This window comes from Oncorhynchus tshawytscha, linkage group LG29 (genome assembly GCF_018296145.1).
Source record: "Oncorhynchus tshawytscha isolate Ot180627B linkage group LG29, Otsh_v2.0, whole genome shotgun sequence".
Lineage (NCBI taxonomy): Eukaryota > Metazoa > Chordata > Actinopteri > Salmoniformes > Salmonidae > Oncorhynchus > Oncorhynchus tshawytscha.
Window position 1 is genome coordinate 73,488 of NC_056457.1, and position 19,870 is coordinate 93,357.

The window sequence follows — 19,870 nt, forward strand, 5'->3', positions numbered from 1 at the left end:
TGCGGTCAAATTCATTCAATTCAGAAAGTAAACCAAATTTCAATTCCACATTCTCCTCATTGAAAGGCATTGAAGGGAATTGGAATTTCAGTGTACCTCCTGAAATGACTGGAATTGAAATGGAATTGACCCCAACCCTGGTGCTTTCTGTTCACCTCCCTATCATTGCATTAAGTAGAGAGTGCTGCAGGGTAGATTGTAGTGGGTTATTGGCTTTCAGCCCTATTGGGGTTGGGCCATTTAGCGACTTTGAAATGAGCACAATTAACCATATTAAACAAATCAATGAATCCAATGTGTTCTCTTTCTTCCCTGGCTCCACTTAGGTTTTAGGAAGGTTGAAAGATGAGGAGGTGCGATGTCGGAAGTACCTGCACCCCAGCTCATACGCCAAAGTCATCCATGAATGCCAGCAGAGGATGGTGGCAGACCACCTGCAGTTTCTCCACGGGGAGTGTCAGAATATCATCCGCCAGGAGAAGAGAGACGGTCAGTCTGGTTACAGGAGTGACGGTCAGTTTGTTTGTTACTAATAGATACAGGGGCTGGCTTAGAACGTCTGTTACTCTAGTTAGATGGTAATTCTGTATTTAGATGGTCAATCAGTAAGATAGATGGTCAGGGTGCCAGGGGCTGGCTTAGAGCCAGTCTTAATTAAGCGCAGGTCATCCTTACATTGGCGATCAAGCAGGCTGTATTTGAGATCCTGAGTGGAGTGGGATCCTGAGTGGCGCAGCCGTTTAAGGCACTGCATCGTGCCTGAGGCGTCTCTACAGACCTGGGTTTGATCCCGGGCTGTATCTCAACTGGCTGTGATCGGGAGTCCCATAGGGTTGCGCACAATTGGCCCAATGTCATTTTTTAATTTTTAAATTTTTAAAATGTATTTTACCTTTATTTAACTAGGCAAGTCAGTTAAGAACAAATTCTTATTTTCAATGACGGCCTAGGAACAGTGGGTTAACTGCCTGTTCAGGGGCAGAACGACAGATTTGTACCTTGTTAGCTCAGGGGTTTGAACTTGCAACCTTCCGGTTACTAGTCCAACGTCATCCGGGTTAGGGGAGGGTTTGGCTGGGGTAAGCCGTCATTGTAAATAAGAATTTGTTCTTAACTGACTAGTTGCCTAGTTAAATAAAGGTTAAATAAAACATAACTTGAGCTGGCTGAATCCCATATGGTTCATTGACTGACTCCCATATGTTACTGGCCATTGGATATACGGTGCATTTGGAAAGTATTCAGACCCATTGACTTTTTACACATTTTGTTACGTCTTATTCTAAAATTGTTGAAATATGTGTTTTTCCTCATCAGTCTACACACAATACCGCTTAATGACAAAGCGAAAACAGGTTTTTAGACATTTTTGCAAATGTATTTAAAAAAAATAATGGTATTCAGACCCTTTGCTATGAGCCTCGAAATTCAGCTCAGGTGCATCATGTTTATGAGTAATCGGTGGAGAAGGGCCTTGGTCAGGGAGGTGACCAAGAACCCAAAGGTCAGTCTGAGAGAGCTCCAGAGTTCCTCTGTTGAGATGGGAGAACCTTCCAGAAGAACAACCTTCTCTGCAGCACAGGCCTTTATGGTGGAGTGGCCAGACTGAGGCCACTCCTGAGTAAAAGGCACATGACAGCTTGCTTGGAGTTTGCCAAAAGGCACCTAAAAGACTCTCAGACCATAAGAAACAAGATTCTCTTGTCTGATGAAAGACTGGAGGAAACCTGGCACCATCCCTACGGTGCAGCGTGATGGTGGCAGCATCATGCTGTGGGGCTGTTTTTCAGAGGCAGGGACTGGAAGTCTAGTCAGGATCGAGGGAAAGATGAATAGAGCAAAGTACAGAGAGATCAATTATGAAAATCTGCTCCAGTGCGCTCAGCACCTCAGACTGGGGCTAAGGTTCCCCTTCCAACAAGACAACCATCCTAAGCACGCAGCCAAGACAACGTAGGAGAGGCTTTGGAACAAGTCTCTGACTGTCCTTGAGTGGTCCAGCCAGAGCCCGGACTTGAACCCGATCAAACGTCTCTTGAAAGACCTGAAAATAGCTGTGCAGCGACACTCCCCATCCAACCCAACAGAGCTTGACAAGATCTGCAAAGAATGGAAGAAACTCCCCAAATTCAGGTGTGCTTGTAGCGTCCTACCCAAGATTACTCGAGGCTGTGATCGCTGCCAAAGGTGCTTCAACAATTTACTGACTAAAGGGTCTGAATACTTATATGTGATATTTCATGTATTTTTTTAGATTTATTTTTATAAATGTGCAAAAAAAATCCCAAAACCTGTTTATTCTTTGTCATTATGGGGTATTGTGTGTAGATTTGAGGGGAAAAAACCCAATGTAATACATTTTAGAATAAGGCTGTAAGGTAACAAAATGTGGAAAAAGTCAAGGGGTCTGAATGCACTGTAGCTATCAGATTTCAAACTGAACAGAGAACCTCCATCTGTGCCTGACTAAAGATCTCCACAGGTTCGCGCAAGGTGCTTGAAGTACTTGAATTTGACACTCAAAAAAATATCTTGTATTCCAAAGTTTTTTACTTGAAAATTACTTGAATTAAAATGAGAGGAGAACAGAAAATAAAGTGTTAACATGAAAAATATTTGAAAAATGTATTGGTCTTGAAAATGAATTTTCAGGCAGACTACCTACATAATTCCCCCCTCACGTGTTTCGCGCTCTGGATGCCTGGAAATTAATATGTTCCGAGCTCCTTGGAAGAGAAGTAACAGAGCCCATCGACCTGGTGGCTGGCTTGCCACTCAATCACGGGCATGCCAAGACCGTCCTGGACGAAAAATGACCTTGAAGTTATACTCCCCAAGCTTCTCGAGCTACCTCGCCAGTTGACCTTCTGGTTCCTTCATCCTTATGAGCCACTGAAGGCTGCTGTGGTCGGTGCGCACAATGAAGGGTCTTCCGAGCAGGTATTGACGGAAGTGTGTAATGAACTCCACTGCTGCTAGTAGCTCCCTCTGTGTGGTACAATAGTTTTGCTCTGGAGGACTGCCTCCAGCTCCCATACACTAGTACGGGTTCCTCACCGTCCTGCATTTGGGACAAGATGGCTCGAATGCCGAAGTTTCAGTACGTCTGTATCAAGTTGGAGGTCACCGCTAATCGAGTGGATAGCCCAAGACGGGTGGTGAGTAGCTTCTTTAATTCTTTGAACACCCTCCACTCCAGCCATGCCTCCTGTGGAAAACTGTAGTCGGGATGTATTGGTCTTGCAAACTGTACTCGGGACGGCTCAGGGGAGCCTTCACTTGCTAGCTCCAGGGTCAGAGCAATTTACGGATGCTTTGGGGTAATTCCCACCTTTGTGGATCTTATCCGCTGCTAATGACGAGTTAGTCTGGAATTCCTCTGAAGTTGTTGACATTTATTAAACTTGTACACCATGTGAGGCCTCAGTTTTCTCCTGTCACTGCTATTAAACTCTAACTGTTTTATCCTGCCAAAGTGCAGAGGAAAATGCAACAATTTCCCCTTGATGTTTTTCCAGACAATGCTATAGCCAAGTCATATATATGTCTGTTGGGAGAAGAAGATAGCCTACATGATCAATCATGGTCTTACACCTTACTTTTGACACCATCTCCTGGACAAGTTGCAGAAGAATAATGGTTATGTGCTGCTTTTTGACAAACAACTGCAGCTCAAGCAAATTGATGTCCACGTAAGGTTTTTAGACCCCACAACCAACAAGGTTACCACACGCTACCTGGACTCATCATTCATGGGACATGGTACAGCTAAGGACTGTCTCTCTCACTACAGAGTTGACAGATAAACCTAACATGTCTCGCCTCCTACAAATGTCGATGGATGGACCAAATGTTAAGTTTTTACAGAGAATTCACTTCTGATGTCCTTGCAGAAGCCACAAACCGAGAGCTAATTGACATTGGAACATGTTCCTTGCACAGTATCCACAATGCGTTTCAGAATGTATTTGGCTCCATAGATAAGGACATAGAGGGCACTTTAAGTGCTTTCTATAGACTGACGCACGACGTCCCTGCAAGACGAGATGATTTTGTGACAACCACAGGCTCCTCAGTTTTCCCTAAAAAGTTTTGTGGACACCTATAGGTACAAAAAAAACAGAGGTTGTAACTAAAGCCTTAGAGGGTTTGCCAAACCTAATAAAATCCTACAGAACACCGACATGCATTACATTCACAACTGTAAAGGAAGCAATAGCAGGCAAACTTCACCCAGCAAAACATATTCTTTTCATATTTGTAGCCAAACGCATTCAAGGGTACATACATTCCCATTCCTGGCAGCAGACTGGGAAGACCTATTGACTAATGTCATGAGCAGAGTCCTGAAAAGAGGTGACAGACACATTTACAACCCCCCTGAAACTCTCAAAATACACTGTGACAGAGGAAGATGCTGTGGGGACCCTTCCAAAGATGACATTGGGTTTTCAACATGTAAGGTGCTAAAAAAAAAAGCGGCTAGCAAAGTGAGTGAGAGGAGGATTTCTGAGTTTCAGAGTGACAAAAAGAAGTACCTCCTTGAGGAAGTTGATGCTCAAAACCCCATCACTCCAGTTTTGTGAGACAGGCTGTTTGTCTTGACCCACAACCGATGGCAAGGAATCCTGCAGCTTGTGAGTGCAAATTCAAAAGTCTTCTCAAGCTTACGTAATTAAATTGAAGCATGCCCAGTGGCAGTTGGAGTGCTTCATATCGCAGGAAGTTTTGAAACATCACTCCGTTTAGTGAGTAGGATCCGCCAAGGACTGCTCTGAGCACCTTTTTAGAGCGTCTGAAGGGTAAGGAGAACTACAGAGACCTGTGGCAAGCAACTCAAATTGTCCTTCTGCTCTCCCACTGACAGGCCTTGTTAGACAGGGGGTATTCAGTCAACTCCGCTCTCACTGTTGTAAACAAAAAGGAGCAACCCTACACAGCACAGAGACCGGTGTATGATGCTGTAGAGAATGCAGTAGGACTGAAGAAAGTCAACATAACGCACCAAGGATATCCTCCTGCAAGTCTGCAAGGCAGAAATATCAAGACTACCTGGATGCACAGCATGACCACAGGAGGGCAGAGAAAATACAATTGGTAGACAATGAGGACCTCAAATAAAAACAGATTCCTGGAAAAGGACATGGAACTCTTGCAGAAGCAGACCTCCTCAATGTCCAGAGAATGCAGTATCACGTTCAACAGCATCAATAGATCAATAGAAGATAAAAAGGCTGAGCTTGGACTGTTGTGAGCATATCACTCACACTAACTCACTCACTCACTCTCTTCAATATACACTGAACAAAAATATAAACGCAATGTAAAGTGTTGGTCCCATGTTTCATGAGATGAAATAAAAGATTCAAGAACATTTCCATACGCACAAAAAATTATTTCTCTCAAATGTTGTGCACAAATTTGTTTACATCCCTGTGAGTGAGCATTTCTCCTTTGCTAAGATAATCCATCGACCTGACAGGTGTGGCATATCAAGAAGCTGATTAAACAGCATGATCATTACACAGGTGTACCTTGTGCTGGAGGCAATAAAAGGCCGCTAAAATGTGCAGTTTTATCACACAAGATAATGCCACAGATGTCTCAAGTTTTGAGGGAGCTTGCATTTGGCATGCTGACTGCAGGAATGCCCACCAGAGCTGTTGCCAGAGAATGTAACATTAATTTCTCTACCTTAAGCCATCTCCGTCGTTTTAGAGAATTTGGCAGTACGTCTAACCGGCCTCACAACCTCAGACCACATGTATGAGGTTGTGTGGGCGAGCAGTTTTCTGATGTCAACGTTGTGAACAGAGTGTCCCGTGGTGGTGGTGGGGTTATGGTATAGGCAGGCATAAGCTACAGACAACGAACACAATTGCATTTTATCAATGGCAATTTCAATGTACAGAGATACCTTGACGAGATCCTGAGGCCCATTGTCGTGCCATTCGTCCGCCGCCATCACCTTATGTTTCAGCATGATAATGCACGGCCCTATGTCGCAAGGATCGGTACACACTTCCCGTAAGCTGAAAATGTCCCACTTCCTCCATGGCCTGCATACTCGCCAGACATTGAGGATGTATGGGATGCTCTGGACGTGTACGACTGCGTGTTCCAGTTCCCGCCAATATCCAGCAACTTGAAGCCGTTGAAGAGGAGTGGGACAACATTCCACAGGCCACAATCAACAGCCTGATCAACTCTACGCGAAGGAGATGTGCTGTACTGCATGAGGCAAATGGTGGTCACACCAGATAATGACTGATTTTCTAATCCACACCCCTAACGTTTTTTTTAAAGGTATCTGTGACCAACATATGCATATCTGTATTCCCAGTCATGTGATATCCATAGATTAGAGCCTCATTCATTAATTTACTGATTTCCTTATATGAACTGAACCTCAGTAAAATCTTTGAAATTGCTGCATTTTTTTGTTGTTCAGTGTAATTCAATTAACTTTATTGACATGGAAATGTTTTAGATTGTTGTTGAAATTAAATGGAATGTTTTCAGAGAGACAAAGGTCCTGTCTACCACTCTGAATGATGTATCAGGTGAGCTGTGATGTTGATCTTTGTGGTGTACACACTATGTTACATGTGTGCTATGCCCATAGATGTGTTTTTTATTATTAACTGGGTGGTTTGAGCCATGAATGCTGATTGGCCCAAAAGCCATTGTATATCAGACCGTATACCACGGGTATGACAAAGCATGTATTTTTTACTGCTCTAATTACATTGGTAACCAGTTTATAATAGCAATAAGGCGCCTCGATGGTTTGTGATATATGGCTAAGGGCCGCGATATGTCGTGCCGAACAGCCCTTAGCAGTGATATATCGGCCATATACCAGACCTCCTCAAGCCTTATTGCTTAATTAGACAAAAGGTAGCTAGTTTTCTCACCTTCATCTACCATTTGCTTTCAAAGTCTTTATTTCAACCATTATCACTATTAGCTAAACACATTCCGTATTCTCATCTCTCTGATATATTGTTCAGACTGCCATCTGTTATATACCATTTCAATAATGCATCTAAATCCATCTCTCTCTCTCTCTCATATTAAATTAACTTTATTGACATGGACATTTTTGAGATTGTTGTTGAAAATGGTTCAACATGAAACATTTTGGTCTGTAACCTAAAATTAAAGGTTGTTTTATTGTCATTGAGTTTGTTTTACACAATCATGTTGATCTCACTGACTGATCCATAGTACCATTTATGAATTTGAATTCACCAGAAACAGGTTGTTGTGACTTCAAAGATTATTGTGGCTACAGTTTTTAAAACCAAGTCAAAGTTCATTTGTCACATATACAACATGTGTAGGTAGACCTTACCATGAAATGCTTGCTTCCAAGCCCTTAACCAACAGTGTAGTTCAAGAAAGAGTTAGGCATATTGTGATATCAATTAAACAATATTACATAAAATTAACACAATTGCATAGTTACTACACTATTTAGTAGCTATTAAGTAGTAGATTCCCAAATTCCCTATAGTAATACAATACGGTCATTGAGCTGGAATTGTGTAGTAATGCGAATAGAAAATGTGTTCACCAGTAGGCACGTCCCAAAACTGCTCATCACTTCTCAAATTACAACGTCATCACTACTGACGTACCACTCAATTATGTAGTAATTAAGTATTGAAAGACGTGTTATTGGGTATGACTGAGGTAGTGATGAATAAAACACCTATATGTTAGGAAGTATTACAAATGGATGGTCCTTGAAAATAAATATTAGTGCTTGAAAATGTACTTGAAAGTCCTCGGATTGGTCTGTCTGTACGAACCCTGTCTCTATGACTGACTCTCCCCTGGCGCCGTCTGTCTCTGCCTTCCTTCTGGTCTCGCTCTCCTCTCCCCTCTTTCTCCCTCTTGCTACCCCCTACAGACATGGCTAACATGTACACCCTGCTGAGAGCCGTGTCCAGCGGCTTACCCCACATGATCCAGGAGCTCCAGATCCATATCCACGACGAGGGCCTCCGGGCCACCAGTAACCTCTCTCAGGAAAATGTACGTCACATCTTTGTGTATCACTATACGTTGTCATTGTACGTTATCTGATTTTTATCATTGTAAATGTACAGCAGCACCCTGCTAATCCTTTTGTCAAAATGTATTGTTTTTGGACTTCAAACACTACATTGTCGCTGTGCATTATTAGTATGTATTATCAGTAGGCCTATGCATTATCAGATTACCATTATCACAAAGATAATATTCACAACTCACTACTAATTCTCCTGTTGTGTTGTTACCTCCTCAGATGCCAACCCTGTTTGTGGAGTCCGTGTTAGAGGTTCACAGTAAATTTGTTCAGCTCATTAACACAGTCCTGAATGGGGATCAGCACTTCATGAGCGCACTTGATAAGGTATTAATGTTGTGACTCCCTGGCTGGCAGGCTTAGAGGGGAAATCAGAATGTGGACACTAGGGACAGGTCAAGCCAGTAGGTGGCGCCAGTGAGTGGTGTTTGTGTTCACTATGGAATGTGGCTCCATATTGTTTCTCACAAGATTGTTCCTAAGGATTTTCATAAATCAAAACATAACTTTTAACTGTATTTATTAGTTGATGTCTTAAGCTGTGGATGTACTGAAACTGATGGGAGGGGAAATTACTGGTTTGTTTGATCCTCCCCAGGCTTTGACTTCAGTGGTTAACTACAGGGAGCCCAAATCCATCTGCAAAGCACCTGAACTGGTGAGTGTGAGACTCATTCATGACACCTGAGGTTAGGAAATGTGTGAGGGTATCAGATAAGGCCACAGTGATAAACTAAGTAAAAACCCTGTACACAGCAGTTCGTCTAGATCTCTACTACTTTCTGTGTGTTTTTTCAACATTTGTTTTGAGGACCATGGTTATGTCTGACCTTGTGTTGTTTTTCCCTTTACCCATGTAGCTCGCTAAGTATTGTGACAATCTGCTGAAGAAGTCTGCAAAGGGAATGACAGAGAATGAGGTGGAGGACAAGCTGACTAGCTTCATCACCGTGTTCAAGTACATAGACGACAAGGACGTTTTTCAAAAGGTAGCCGATTGACCGGCATTAGCGTTATTACTCTCATTATCTCAAATGACCAGCGATATTGACAGCTAGTATGGCTGCTTTTTTATTCCTTCCAGACTGAATTTGGAATTCGCTAAAGAGCATTATCTAAAAATTTAAAAAAAGTTTTTGGAGACTGAGATGTTGAATTGATGTCTTATGTTTTCTTCTTAACCATGTTGATGACTCACTCTCTTGCCCCCTCTCTCTCTTTCACTCTGTCTCCCACTCTGTCGCTTCTTTCTCTTTTGTACAGTTTTATGCAAGAATGTTAGCAAAGAGGTTAATACATGGGCTGTCCTTGTCCATGGACTCAGAGGAAGCCATGATCAACAAACTAAAGGTGAAGTAAGACTCCTTTCAACTTTAGCAGGTGCAATTTCAAGGTCTCTTATGCCTAAAGTAAGCATTTTCTAAACCAGAATGGCCCATATGGCAGGAGCATATCTCTTGTTTCTGTAGCATGAGGCAGCGTGATGTGCAGGTACACCCTCTGGATAAGACGCTATCAATGCCATTTATTAATTCCATAATTGAGCATCACTCTAAACTGTCAGTCTTTCCCTTTAATCTAGTATTCCACATAACTTTCAAACGAAGCCCTACAGCATGTGCTTCTAAATGTCTTCTAGCTGTGTGACTCCACTGTACTCTAATGCGTCTGTCATGTGTGATATTTGGCCGTAATGATGGACTTGTTTATTATAGTGTTTGTACTGGTGCATGTCTTTCATTCATACATACATACATACACACACACACATTCTCTCCCCCACTACAGCAAGCATGCGGCTACGAGTTCACGAGCAAGCTCCACAGAATGTACACAGACATGAGCGTCAGCGCAGACCTGAATAACAAATTCAACAACTTCATCAAGACCCAGGAATCACCGGTTGACCTGGGAATCAGCTTCCAGATCTATGTATTACAGGTGAGAGGAGTTTAGAAGTCTCACATCAATTCATATATTTATTGTCTTCAAATGTGTATAGTGCAGTTAGGGTAAGAAACAGCATTAAAACAATAACAACCATACAACATGACATAGACATATACATTTTTTGTCCATTAAAATAACATCAAATTGATCAGAAATACAGTGTAGACAATGTTAAAGTTTTAAATGACTATTGTAGCTGGAAACGGCTGATTTTTAATGGAATATCTACATAGGCATACAGAGGCCCATTATCAGCAACCATCACTCCTGTGTTCCAATGACACGTTGTGTTAGCTAATCCAAGTTTATTATTTTAAAAGGATAATTGATCATTAGAAAACCCAAATGCAACTGTAGTGCTGGTTATAGAAGCAATAAAACTGTCCTTCTTTAGACTAGTTGAGTATCTGGAACATCAGCATCTGTGGGTTCGATTACAGGCTCAAAATGGCCAGAAACAAAGACCTTTCTTCTGATACTCGTCAGTCTATTCTTGTTCTGAGAAATGAAGGCTGTTCCATGCGAGAAATTGCCAAGAAACTGAAGATCTCCTACAACCCTGTGTACTACTCCCTTCACCAAACAACTGTCTCTAACCAGAATAGAAAGAGGAGTGGGAGACCCTGGTGCACAACTGAGCAAGAGGACAAGTACATTAGGGTGTCTAGTTTGAGAAACAGACGCCTCAAAACTCAGAAGTCCTCAACTGGTAACTTCATTAAATATTACCCGTCTCGACATCAACAGTGAAGAGGCGACTCTGGGATTCTGGCCTTCTAGGCAGAGTTCCTCTGTCCAGTGTCTGTGTTCCACATCTTAATCTTTTATTTTTATTGGCCAGTCTGAGATATGGCTTTTTCTTTGCAACTGCCTAGAAGGCCAGCATCCTGGAGTCACCTCTTCACTGTTGACATTGAGACTGGTTTTTAGTGGGTACTATTTAATGAAGCTGCCAGTTGAGGACTTGTGAGGCAGTTTTCAGCTGTGCTAACATAATAGCAAAAGGGTTTTCAAATGTTCAATTAGCTTTTTAAAATAATAAACTTGGATTAGCTAGCACAGCGTGCCATTGGAACACAGGAGTGATGGTTGCTGATAACGGGCCTCTGTAGATATTCCATTAAATATCAGCCGTTTCCAACTACAATAGTCATTTACAACATCAACAATGTCTACACTGTATTTCTGATCAATTTGATGTTATTTTAATGGACAACAAATGTACTTTTCTTTCAGAAACAAGGACATTTCTAAGTGACCCCAAACTTTTGAATGGTAGTATGTATATATGATGGACAGCAAAGATATCAGTTAGTCATAAAATAGGAGCAATCATGTGCAAATGTGCAGTCGTCACCTATATTAATAGATATACCTTACTTTATGTGCAGGTTATGCAGGTTGATAGCTCAGCCATATTAATAGATAGACGTTACTTTATGTGCAGGTTATGCAGGTTGATAGCTCACCCATGTTAATACCTAGACATTACTTTATGTGCAGGTTATGCAGGTTGATAGCTCAGCCATATTAATAGATAGACATTACTTTATGTGCAGGTTATGCAGGTTGATAGCTCAGCCATATTAATAGATAGACGTTACTTTATGTGCAGGTTATGCAGGTTGATAGCTCAGCCATATTAATAGATAGACATTACTTTATGTGCAGGTTAAGCAGGTTGATAGCTCAGCCATATTAATAGATATACATTACTTTATGTGCAGGTTATGCAGTTTGATAGCTCACCCATGTTAATAGATAGACGTTACTTTATGTGCAGGTTAAGCAGGTTGATAGCTCAGGAATATTAATAGATATACATTACTTTATGTGCAGGTTAAGCAGGTTGATAGCTCAGCCATATTAATAGATAGACATTACTTTATGTGCAGGTTGATAGCGTAAGAGAAAACGTCACCCATCAAAGAAGTATCCAATGTATTGTTTTCCCATAATAAAGGTTGTTGACACTGGAGTGAAATCGGGTAATTGGGTAATTTTGTGTGGTTTTGTAGATAGTTTGAAGGTTAGGCACCTTCAGACAGGTTTGCTGTGAGAACCTCAATGACAATGGTGGTGGAGATGTCTCACCGTGTGTGTTGTCTCGTTGCAGGCAGGAGCCTGGCCCCTCACACACATCTCTTCCTCCACCTTTGCCATCCCACAGGAGCTGGAGAAGAGTGTACAGATGGTGAGTAGTGGTTCAGGAGACTTAGATGTGGTTGTTTGGAGAGGGCATGCCCATAGAAATAAAACCTTATTTCTGTGATTGCCCCAAGATTTCACATAGCTATTCAACAAAACTGCATATCTTAATCTTATGTAATTCTAACATGATTATGTTTTTCTCCACAGTTTGAGTTGTTCTATAATCAGCACTTCAGTGGGAGGAAGTTGACTTGGCTGCACTATCTCTGCACAGGTATGTATGCGTGCTCGCACACACACACACGGCAGGTGATCGTAAGTATAGAAAACCCAGTGCAAATTATGTGGAATTATTTTGTCAGCAGCAGTACTTTGTTTTTCACTGAAACTGCTACTATATGAAGGCCCACTTGCTACTCGCTGAAATCACATCTATAGCTCGACAGAAGTAACGGGATGATTATTAAATCGTCTAAAATGGATTATGTCTGTATGCTCTGAAGTGTTTTATCCCAAATCATAGTGACACTATTACATGTTAGTGGAGAGGCTCTGATTCTAACTAACACTGAGCTGCACCTGGCACTACTACTGCACAATCCATGAAATCCCACAGCGTGGGGTAGCTCCCTCAAACTCCCTGTGATAACTCCCCCAAAGTTTACAACAGCATACATACTTCAGGTGCAATCCTGACACTGACACTGCAGTTAACGCATTGGAACTAAATCCCTGTGTGCGTTTACAAGAATACCCAGTGAACACATTAGGATTGGGGATTACTTTAGTCTGATTTCTCTTTGGTTTTGCTTACACTTGAGAGCAGTGTTTTTTATATACAAATACAAACCTGTTATCAATAGGTGGTGTGGCGAATAAGATGGTGGTACAGCATTGGTGCTGTGGTGATGATGATGATTGGCTCCATTCTCTCTTTAGGTGAGGTGAAGATGAACTATCTCTCCAAGCCCTATGTTGCCATGGTGACCACCTACCAGATGGCGGTGCTGCTGGCCTTCAACAACAGTGAGACGGTGTGTTACGAAACCAACATGTTTAGTGGAAATGGACTGACTTAACTGTACCTTAAGCACTAACTACCCCAATATCCTAACAGGTGGAAAGGGACTGTGTTAACTGTGCCCTAAGCACTTCAATTACTGTGCCCTTAGCACTGAACTAGTTCAATAACTGTGCCCTAAGCACTGAACTACCTCAATAACCGTGCCCTAGGCACTGAACTTGTTCAATAACTGCCCTAAGCACTGAACTAGCTCAATATCTGTGCCCTAAGCACTGAACTAGTTCAATAACTGTGCCCTAAGCACTGAACTAGTTCAATAACTGTGCCCTAAGCACTGAACTAGTTCAATAACTGTGCCCTAAGCACTGAACTAGTTCAATATCTGTGCCCTAAGCACTGAACTAGTTCAATAACTGTGCCCTAAGCACTGAACTAGTTCAATAACTGTGCCCTAAGCACTGAACTAGTTTAATAACTGTGCCCTAAGCACTGAACTAGTTCAATAACTGTGCCCTAAGCACTGAACTAGTTTAATAACTGTGCCCTAAGCACTGAACTAGTTTAATAACTGTGCCCTAAGCACTGAACTAGTTTAATAACTGTGCCCTAAGCACTGAACTAGTTCAATAACTGTGCCCTAAGCACTGAACTAGTTCAATAACTGTGCCCTAAGCACTGAACTAGTTTAATAACTGTGCCCTAAGCACTGAACTAGTTCAATAACTGTGCCCTAAGCACTGAACTAGTTCAATAACTGTGCCCTAAGCACTGAACTAGTTCAATAACTGTGCCCTAAGCACTGAACTAGTTTAATAACTGTGCCCTAAGCACTGAACTACCTCAATAACCGTGCCCTAGGCACTGAACTTGTTCAATAACTGCCCTAAGCACTGAACTAGTTTAATAACTGTGCCCTAAGCACTGAACTAGTTCAATAACTGTGCCCTAAGCACTGAACTAGTTTAATAACTGTGCCCTAAGCACTGAACTAGTTCAATAACTGTGCCCTAAGCACTGAACTAGTTTAATAACTGTGCCCTAAGCACTGAACTACCTCAATAACCGTGCCCTAAGCACTGAACTAGTTCAATAACTGCCCTAAGCACTGAACTAGTTCAATAACTGTGCCCTAAGCACTGAACTAGTTCAATAACTGCCCTAAGCACTGAACTAGTTCAATAACTGTGCCCTAGGCACTGAACTTGTTCAATAACTGCCCTAAGCACTGAACTAGTTTAATAACTGTGCCCTAAGCACTGAACTAGTTCAATAACTGTGCCCTAAGCACTGAACTAGTTCAATAACTGTGCCCTAAGCACTGAACTAGTTTAATAACTGTGCCCTAAGCACTGAACTACCTCAATAACCGTGCCCTAGGCACTGAACTTGTTTCAATATCTGTGCCCTAACTAATAACTGTAAGCACTGAACTAGTTCAATAACTGTGCCTAGTGCCCTAAGCACTGAACTAGTTCAATAACTGTGCCCTAAGCACTGAACTAGTTCAATAACTGTGCCCTAAGCACTGAACTAGTTCAATAACTGTGCCCTAAGCACTAACTAGTTCAATAACTGTGCCCTAAGCACTGAACTAGTTCAATAACTGTGCCCTAAGCACTGAACTAGTTCAATAACTGTGCCCTAAGCACTGAACTAGTTCAATAACTGTGCCCTAAGCACTGAACTAGTTTAATAACTGTGCCCTAAGCACTGAACTAGTTTAATAACTGTGCCCTAAGCACTGAACTAGTTTAATAACTGTGCCCTAAGCACTGAACTTGTTCAATAACTGTGCCCTAAGCACTGAACTAGTTCAATAACTGTGCCCTAAGCACTGAACTAGTTCAATAACTGTGCCCTAAGCACTGAACTAGTTCAATAACTGTGCCCTAAGCACTGAACTAGTTCAATAACTGTGCCCTAAGCACTGAACAAGGTCTGTATCATATCCAAACAGGTGGGCTACAAGGAGCTCCAAGACTCCACCCAGATGAACGAGAAGGAGCTTCAGAAGACCATCAAGTCTCTGCTGGACGTCAAGATGCTTAACCACGACTCTCAAAAGGTCAGGGGTCAGATATCAGCAGCCACAGAATCACCCGGAGACCCAGAGTCAGCAGTGTCTTCTTTAGTGGTTAGATGGATTTAAAAGTAGCTCATCTTGGCATTTTTATTATTTCTCGTGGTGGATACTATATATGTAACTATTTTCTTGTCTTCAGGAGGAAATCGACACTGAGTCCACATTTTCACTAAATATGAGTTTCACCAGTAAAAGAACAAAGTTCAAGATCACAACGTCAATGCAGAAAGACACACCACAGGTACATTACCCTACTACACTGAGAGCTCAGACTGTATCCATCCAACAATGCAAACACCTATTCTCTGAAAGTGCCTGCATCTGTTTAAACGTGTGTGTGTTTCTTCGACCTTGCAGGAGATGGAGCAGACGAGGAGTGCAGTGGACGAGGACCGCAAAATGTATTTACAAGCTGCTATAGTGAGAATCATGAAGGCACGCAAAGTGCTCAGACACAACGCCCTCATACAGGAGGTGAGTTCAACTCCTGTCATATTCCACAAACCCATGTAGAAATAGCTAACTATTTCACCCCAGGTCTGTACTGTACATATACATGCTGCTGAGAGGGAGAGATATCAAGGCTACAGGTTGAAGCAATGTGTGTGAATGGTACAGGCAAGTTACTGTTCAGATCCAAGGGTTTTCCTGAGGACAGAGCTATCACCTGACCAGTCGGACTACATCCTCCCTGGTTCAGGCTCTCTTCCTCCTGTGTTGATGTTCTGGTGTGTTGTGTCAGGGAGGTAAATTCCTTCCTTGATGGTGAGATCTCTGAGGCCAGGACAGAACAGTGTTGTCAGGAATGAGTGTCTCCCCCCTGGAATGATCTTCGAACATGCCTGGGGACTAGGAGAAGGCTGCAGCACCTTTCTTTCTGCTGTCATCATCTATCTCACTCACTCACATATATCCTGTCTCCCCAACAACACAACACACCTCCAACCACTATTTTATTTTCCCACTCTGTACTTTAATGGTTCAATATTTGTTATTTCTGTCAATGCAGAAAATTAGGACTGGATTAGTGACGAACCCTCCCCACCACATACACTCCCCTACATATACTCCAACATTTTGGATTTGAGATCAAATGTTTCATATGAGGTGACAGTACAGAATGTCACCTTGTATTTAAGAGTATTTTCGTTCATATCTGTTTTATCGTTTAGAAATTAAAGCACTATATATCTAGTCCCCCCATTTTGAAGGTGTCATAAGTATTTGGACAAATTCACTTATGTGTATTAAAGTAGTCAAAAGTGTAGTGTTTGGTCCCATATTCCTAACACACAATAGCTACATCAAGCTTGTGACTGTACAAACTTGTTGGATGTATTTGCAGTTTGTTTTGTTTTGGTTGTGTTTCGGATTATGTTGTGCCCAATAGAAATGAGGAGAGCTTCCTGTCTAACAGAACACAGAGGGTGTTCTTTAATGGAAGCCTCTCCAACATAATCCAGGTAGAATCAGGCATTCCACAGGGCAGCTGTCAAGGCCCCTTTACTTTTTGCAATCTTTACTAATGACATTCTTTAAGTAAAGCCAGTGTATCTATGTATGTGGATGACTCAACACTATACACGTCAGCTACTACAGCAAGTGAAATCATTGCAACAGTTAACAAAGAGCTGCAGTTTCAGAATGGGTGACAAGAAATAGGTTAGTCCTAAATATTTCAAAAACTAAAAGCATTGTATTTTTTGACAAATCATTCACTAAACCCTAAACCTTAACAAAATCTTCTAATGAATAATGTGGAAATTGAGCAAGTTGTGGTGACTAAACTGCTTGGAGTAACCCTGAATTGTAAATTGTCATGGTCAAAACATGTTGACGCAACAGTAGCTAAGATGGGGAGATAATAAAGCACAGCTCTGCTGCCTTAACAACACTATCAACAAGGCAGGTCCTACATGCCCTAGTTTTTTCACACATAGACTACTGTCCAGTTATGTGGTCAGGTGCCACAAAGAGGGACTTACGAAAATTGCAATTGGCTCAGAACAGGGCAGCATGGCTGACCCTTAAATGTACACAGAGAGCTAACATGAATATGGCTCAAAGTAGAGGAGAGATTGACTTCATCACTACTTGTTTTTGTAATAAAGTGTTGACATGCTGAATGCAACACGCTGTCTGTTTAAACTACTAGCACACAGCTCAGACACCCATGCATATCTCACAAGACATGCCACCAGAGGTCTCTTCACAATCCCCAAGTCCAGAACAGACTATGGGAGGCACACAGTACTGCATAGAGCCATGGCTACAAGGAACTCTATTCCACCTCAGGTGCAAGCAGTATAATCAGATTTTTTTTTTTAAATAGATAAATATTCACCTCATAGAACAGGGGGGACGGTGAAAAGACACACACACAGGCACATACACATGCACGTACACATGGATTTTGTATTGTAGATACACTGTATATACAAAAGTATGTGGACACCCCTTCAAGTTAGTGGAGTCGGCTATTTCAGCCACATCCGTTGCTGATAGGAGTATAGAATCGAGCACACAGACATGCAATCACCATAGACAATCATTGTCAGTAGAATGGCCTTACAGAAGAGTTCAGTGACTTTCAAAGTGTCACCGTCATAGGATGCCACCTTTCCAACAAGTCAGTTAAACAAATTTCTGCCCTGCTAGAGCTTCCCTGGTCAACTGTAAGTGCTGTTATTGTGAAGTGGAAACGTCTAGGAGCAACAACAGCTCACCCGCTACGTGGTAGGCCACACAAGCTCACAAAACTGGACCGGCGAGTCCTGAATCCCGTAAAAATCGTCTGTCCTTGGTTGCAACACTCACTACCGCGTTTCAAACTGCCCCAGGATGCAACGTCAATGTCAACTGTTCGTCGGGAGCTTCATGAAATAGGTTTCCATGGCTTAGCAGCCTCACACAAGCCTAAGATCTCTTGTGGCTGAATGGAAGAAAGTTCCCGCAGCAATATTTCAACATCTAGTGGAAAGCCTTCCTAGAAGAGTGGAGGCTGTTATAGCAGCAAAGGGGAGACCAACTCCATATTAATGCCCATTATTTTGCAGTGAGATGTTCGATGAGCAGGTGTCCACATACCTTTGGTCATGTAGTGTATGTGGTAGTCGATTAGTGGCCTGAGGGCACACAGTGTGTTGTGAAAAGCGTTATGAAATGTCATGTAATAACACTTTTTTTTTTCTCTATTGTATGTACTTTCCTAAATGTAGCTGGACCCCAGGACGAGTAGCTCCTGCTTTGATATCAGCTAATGGGGATCCTTAATAAATATAAAGTCACTTTTTGTAAATATAAATATAAAATGTTTCTGGACACTTATACAGTAATGTGGATGCTACCATGATTACGGATTTGTGAGAAAGTTACAGTGGCACAAAGATCATACCCCCAAGACATGCTAACTTCTCACCATTACCAATAACGGGAGGTTAGCATTTTTTGGGGGGGTATGATATTTATACCTCTTAATCATCATTATTCACAATTCTACCAACAACAGAGTAACACGGGCAGTTAATTTCTCTCTTTCTGTCTGTCCATTTCTTCCCTCAGGTCATCAACCAGTCCAAAGCCAGATTTAACCCCAGTATCAGCATGATCAAGAAGTGCATTGAGGTGCTCATTGACAAGCAGTACATTGAGCGGAGCCAGAGCTCTGCAGACGAGTACAGCTATGTGGCATAATGGAGGAATAATGGAGTATAAGGCCCCCTACCCCAACCAACCGCAGGTTAAGCAAAGAACGACAGAGACCATTCTTCTTCATAATTTTTTGGGCTGTTGCTGTCTCACATGCTCCCGTAGGGAGGGAGGGATGAAGCAGGACTATGTGCCTCCATCTTGGAAACAAACAAAACAAGTCAACCCAGACAGCCACCGAAACACAACACCTTCTGACCCCCCCCCCTTCTGATTTTATGCTGTTTACATCACCAGTGCCACGCACCGTTGCGTCAATGAAAATGCCTATAGCTATCCGTGTGCAAAGCTGATAATAATTTTTTGTTGACTTAACCGAAAACAAAGAAGAATGGAAAAAGAGCGAGTGAGCTGTGACATTGACGGAAATGTTGGAGACTAGACGTGGAAAACCATGCTTTCTTTTCTCACATTTACAGTTTTCTTTTTTTATGTATCGAAGTTAGAAAACAATATTGTAATAAAACCGGTATACTGATAATTGTATCTACTTTCAAATGTAAAGAACAAACAAATTGAGGTGACAAACATGGTCCTGCTGCTTGTCAAATAAATAAATAAAAACACTGAGGGATTTTGGGAAATATTTTAAAGGATTGTGTATGTGTTAGTGTAGCCTCTGCTTCCAGGCCTCGCTCATGTTGTGGCAGAGGCTAGTGTCAGTGTGATGAGAAACTTAGGGGATGAATGGAATGTCTATTTTCATTACAAAAGCCTACCTCTAGGTGGGGTGCAAGAGGACCCATTGTTATGAATAATTATGGAGTTACACGTTGTTATGTAACTTACAATGCTGCATTCTTGTATTCCAATGATGTTGACTGCCTGTTTGTTCATGCATGAGACAAGACCAGGGTCCACTGGTTACAACATCTTA

At 42.0% G+C, this 19,870-nt stretch overlaps 1 protein-coding gene across 5 annotated transcripts in view; it reads left to right on the plus strand.

Moving 5' to 3' along the window:
- The window catches only part of LOC112228057 (cullin-2), a 39,344-nt gene extending 19,785 nt beyond the window's left edge, over positions 1-19,559 (plus strand). For 2 of the 5 annotated variants that reach the window (XM_024393201.2, XM_024393203.2), the window contains exons 9-22: positions 327-513; positions 7,919-8,043; positions 8,297-8,404; positions 8,676-8,735; positions 8,938-9,066; positions 9,341-9,427; positions 9,866-10,018; positions 12,144-12,221; positions 12,386-12,452; positions 13,118-13,212; positions 15,160-15,336; positions 15,425-15,526; positions 15,643-15,759; positions 18,847-19,559. In XM_024393201.2, coding sequence (XP_024248969.1) covers positions 327-513; positions 7,919-8,043; positions 8,297-8,404; positions 8,676-8,735; positions 8,938-9,066; positions 9,341-9,427; positions 9,866-10,018; positions 12,144-12,221; positions 12,386-12,452; positions 13,118-13,212; positions 15,160-15,336; positions 15,425-15,526; positions 15,643-15,759; positions 18,847-18,978 — 1,617 coding nt within the window. In that variant the 3' untranslated portion in view covers positions 18,979-19,559. The remainder of the gene's footprint in view (positions 1-326; positions 514-7,918; positions 8,044-8,296; positions 8,405-8,675; positions 8,736-8,937; positions 9,067-9,340; positions 9,428-9,865; positions 10,019-12,143; positions 12,222-12,385; positions 12,453-13,117; positions 13,213-15,159; positions 15,337-15,424; positions 15,527-15,642; positions 15,760-18,846) is intronic. The other 3 variants (XM_024393205.2, XM_024393204.2, XM_024393206.2) reach the window with 3 other exon arrangements.
- The last annotated feature ends 311 nt before the right edge of the window (positions 19,560-19,870 follow it).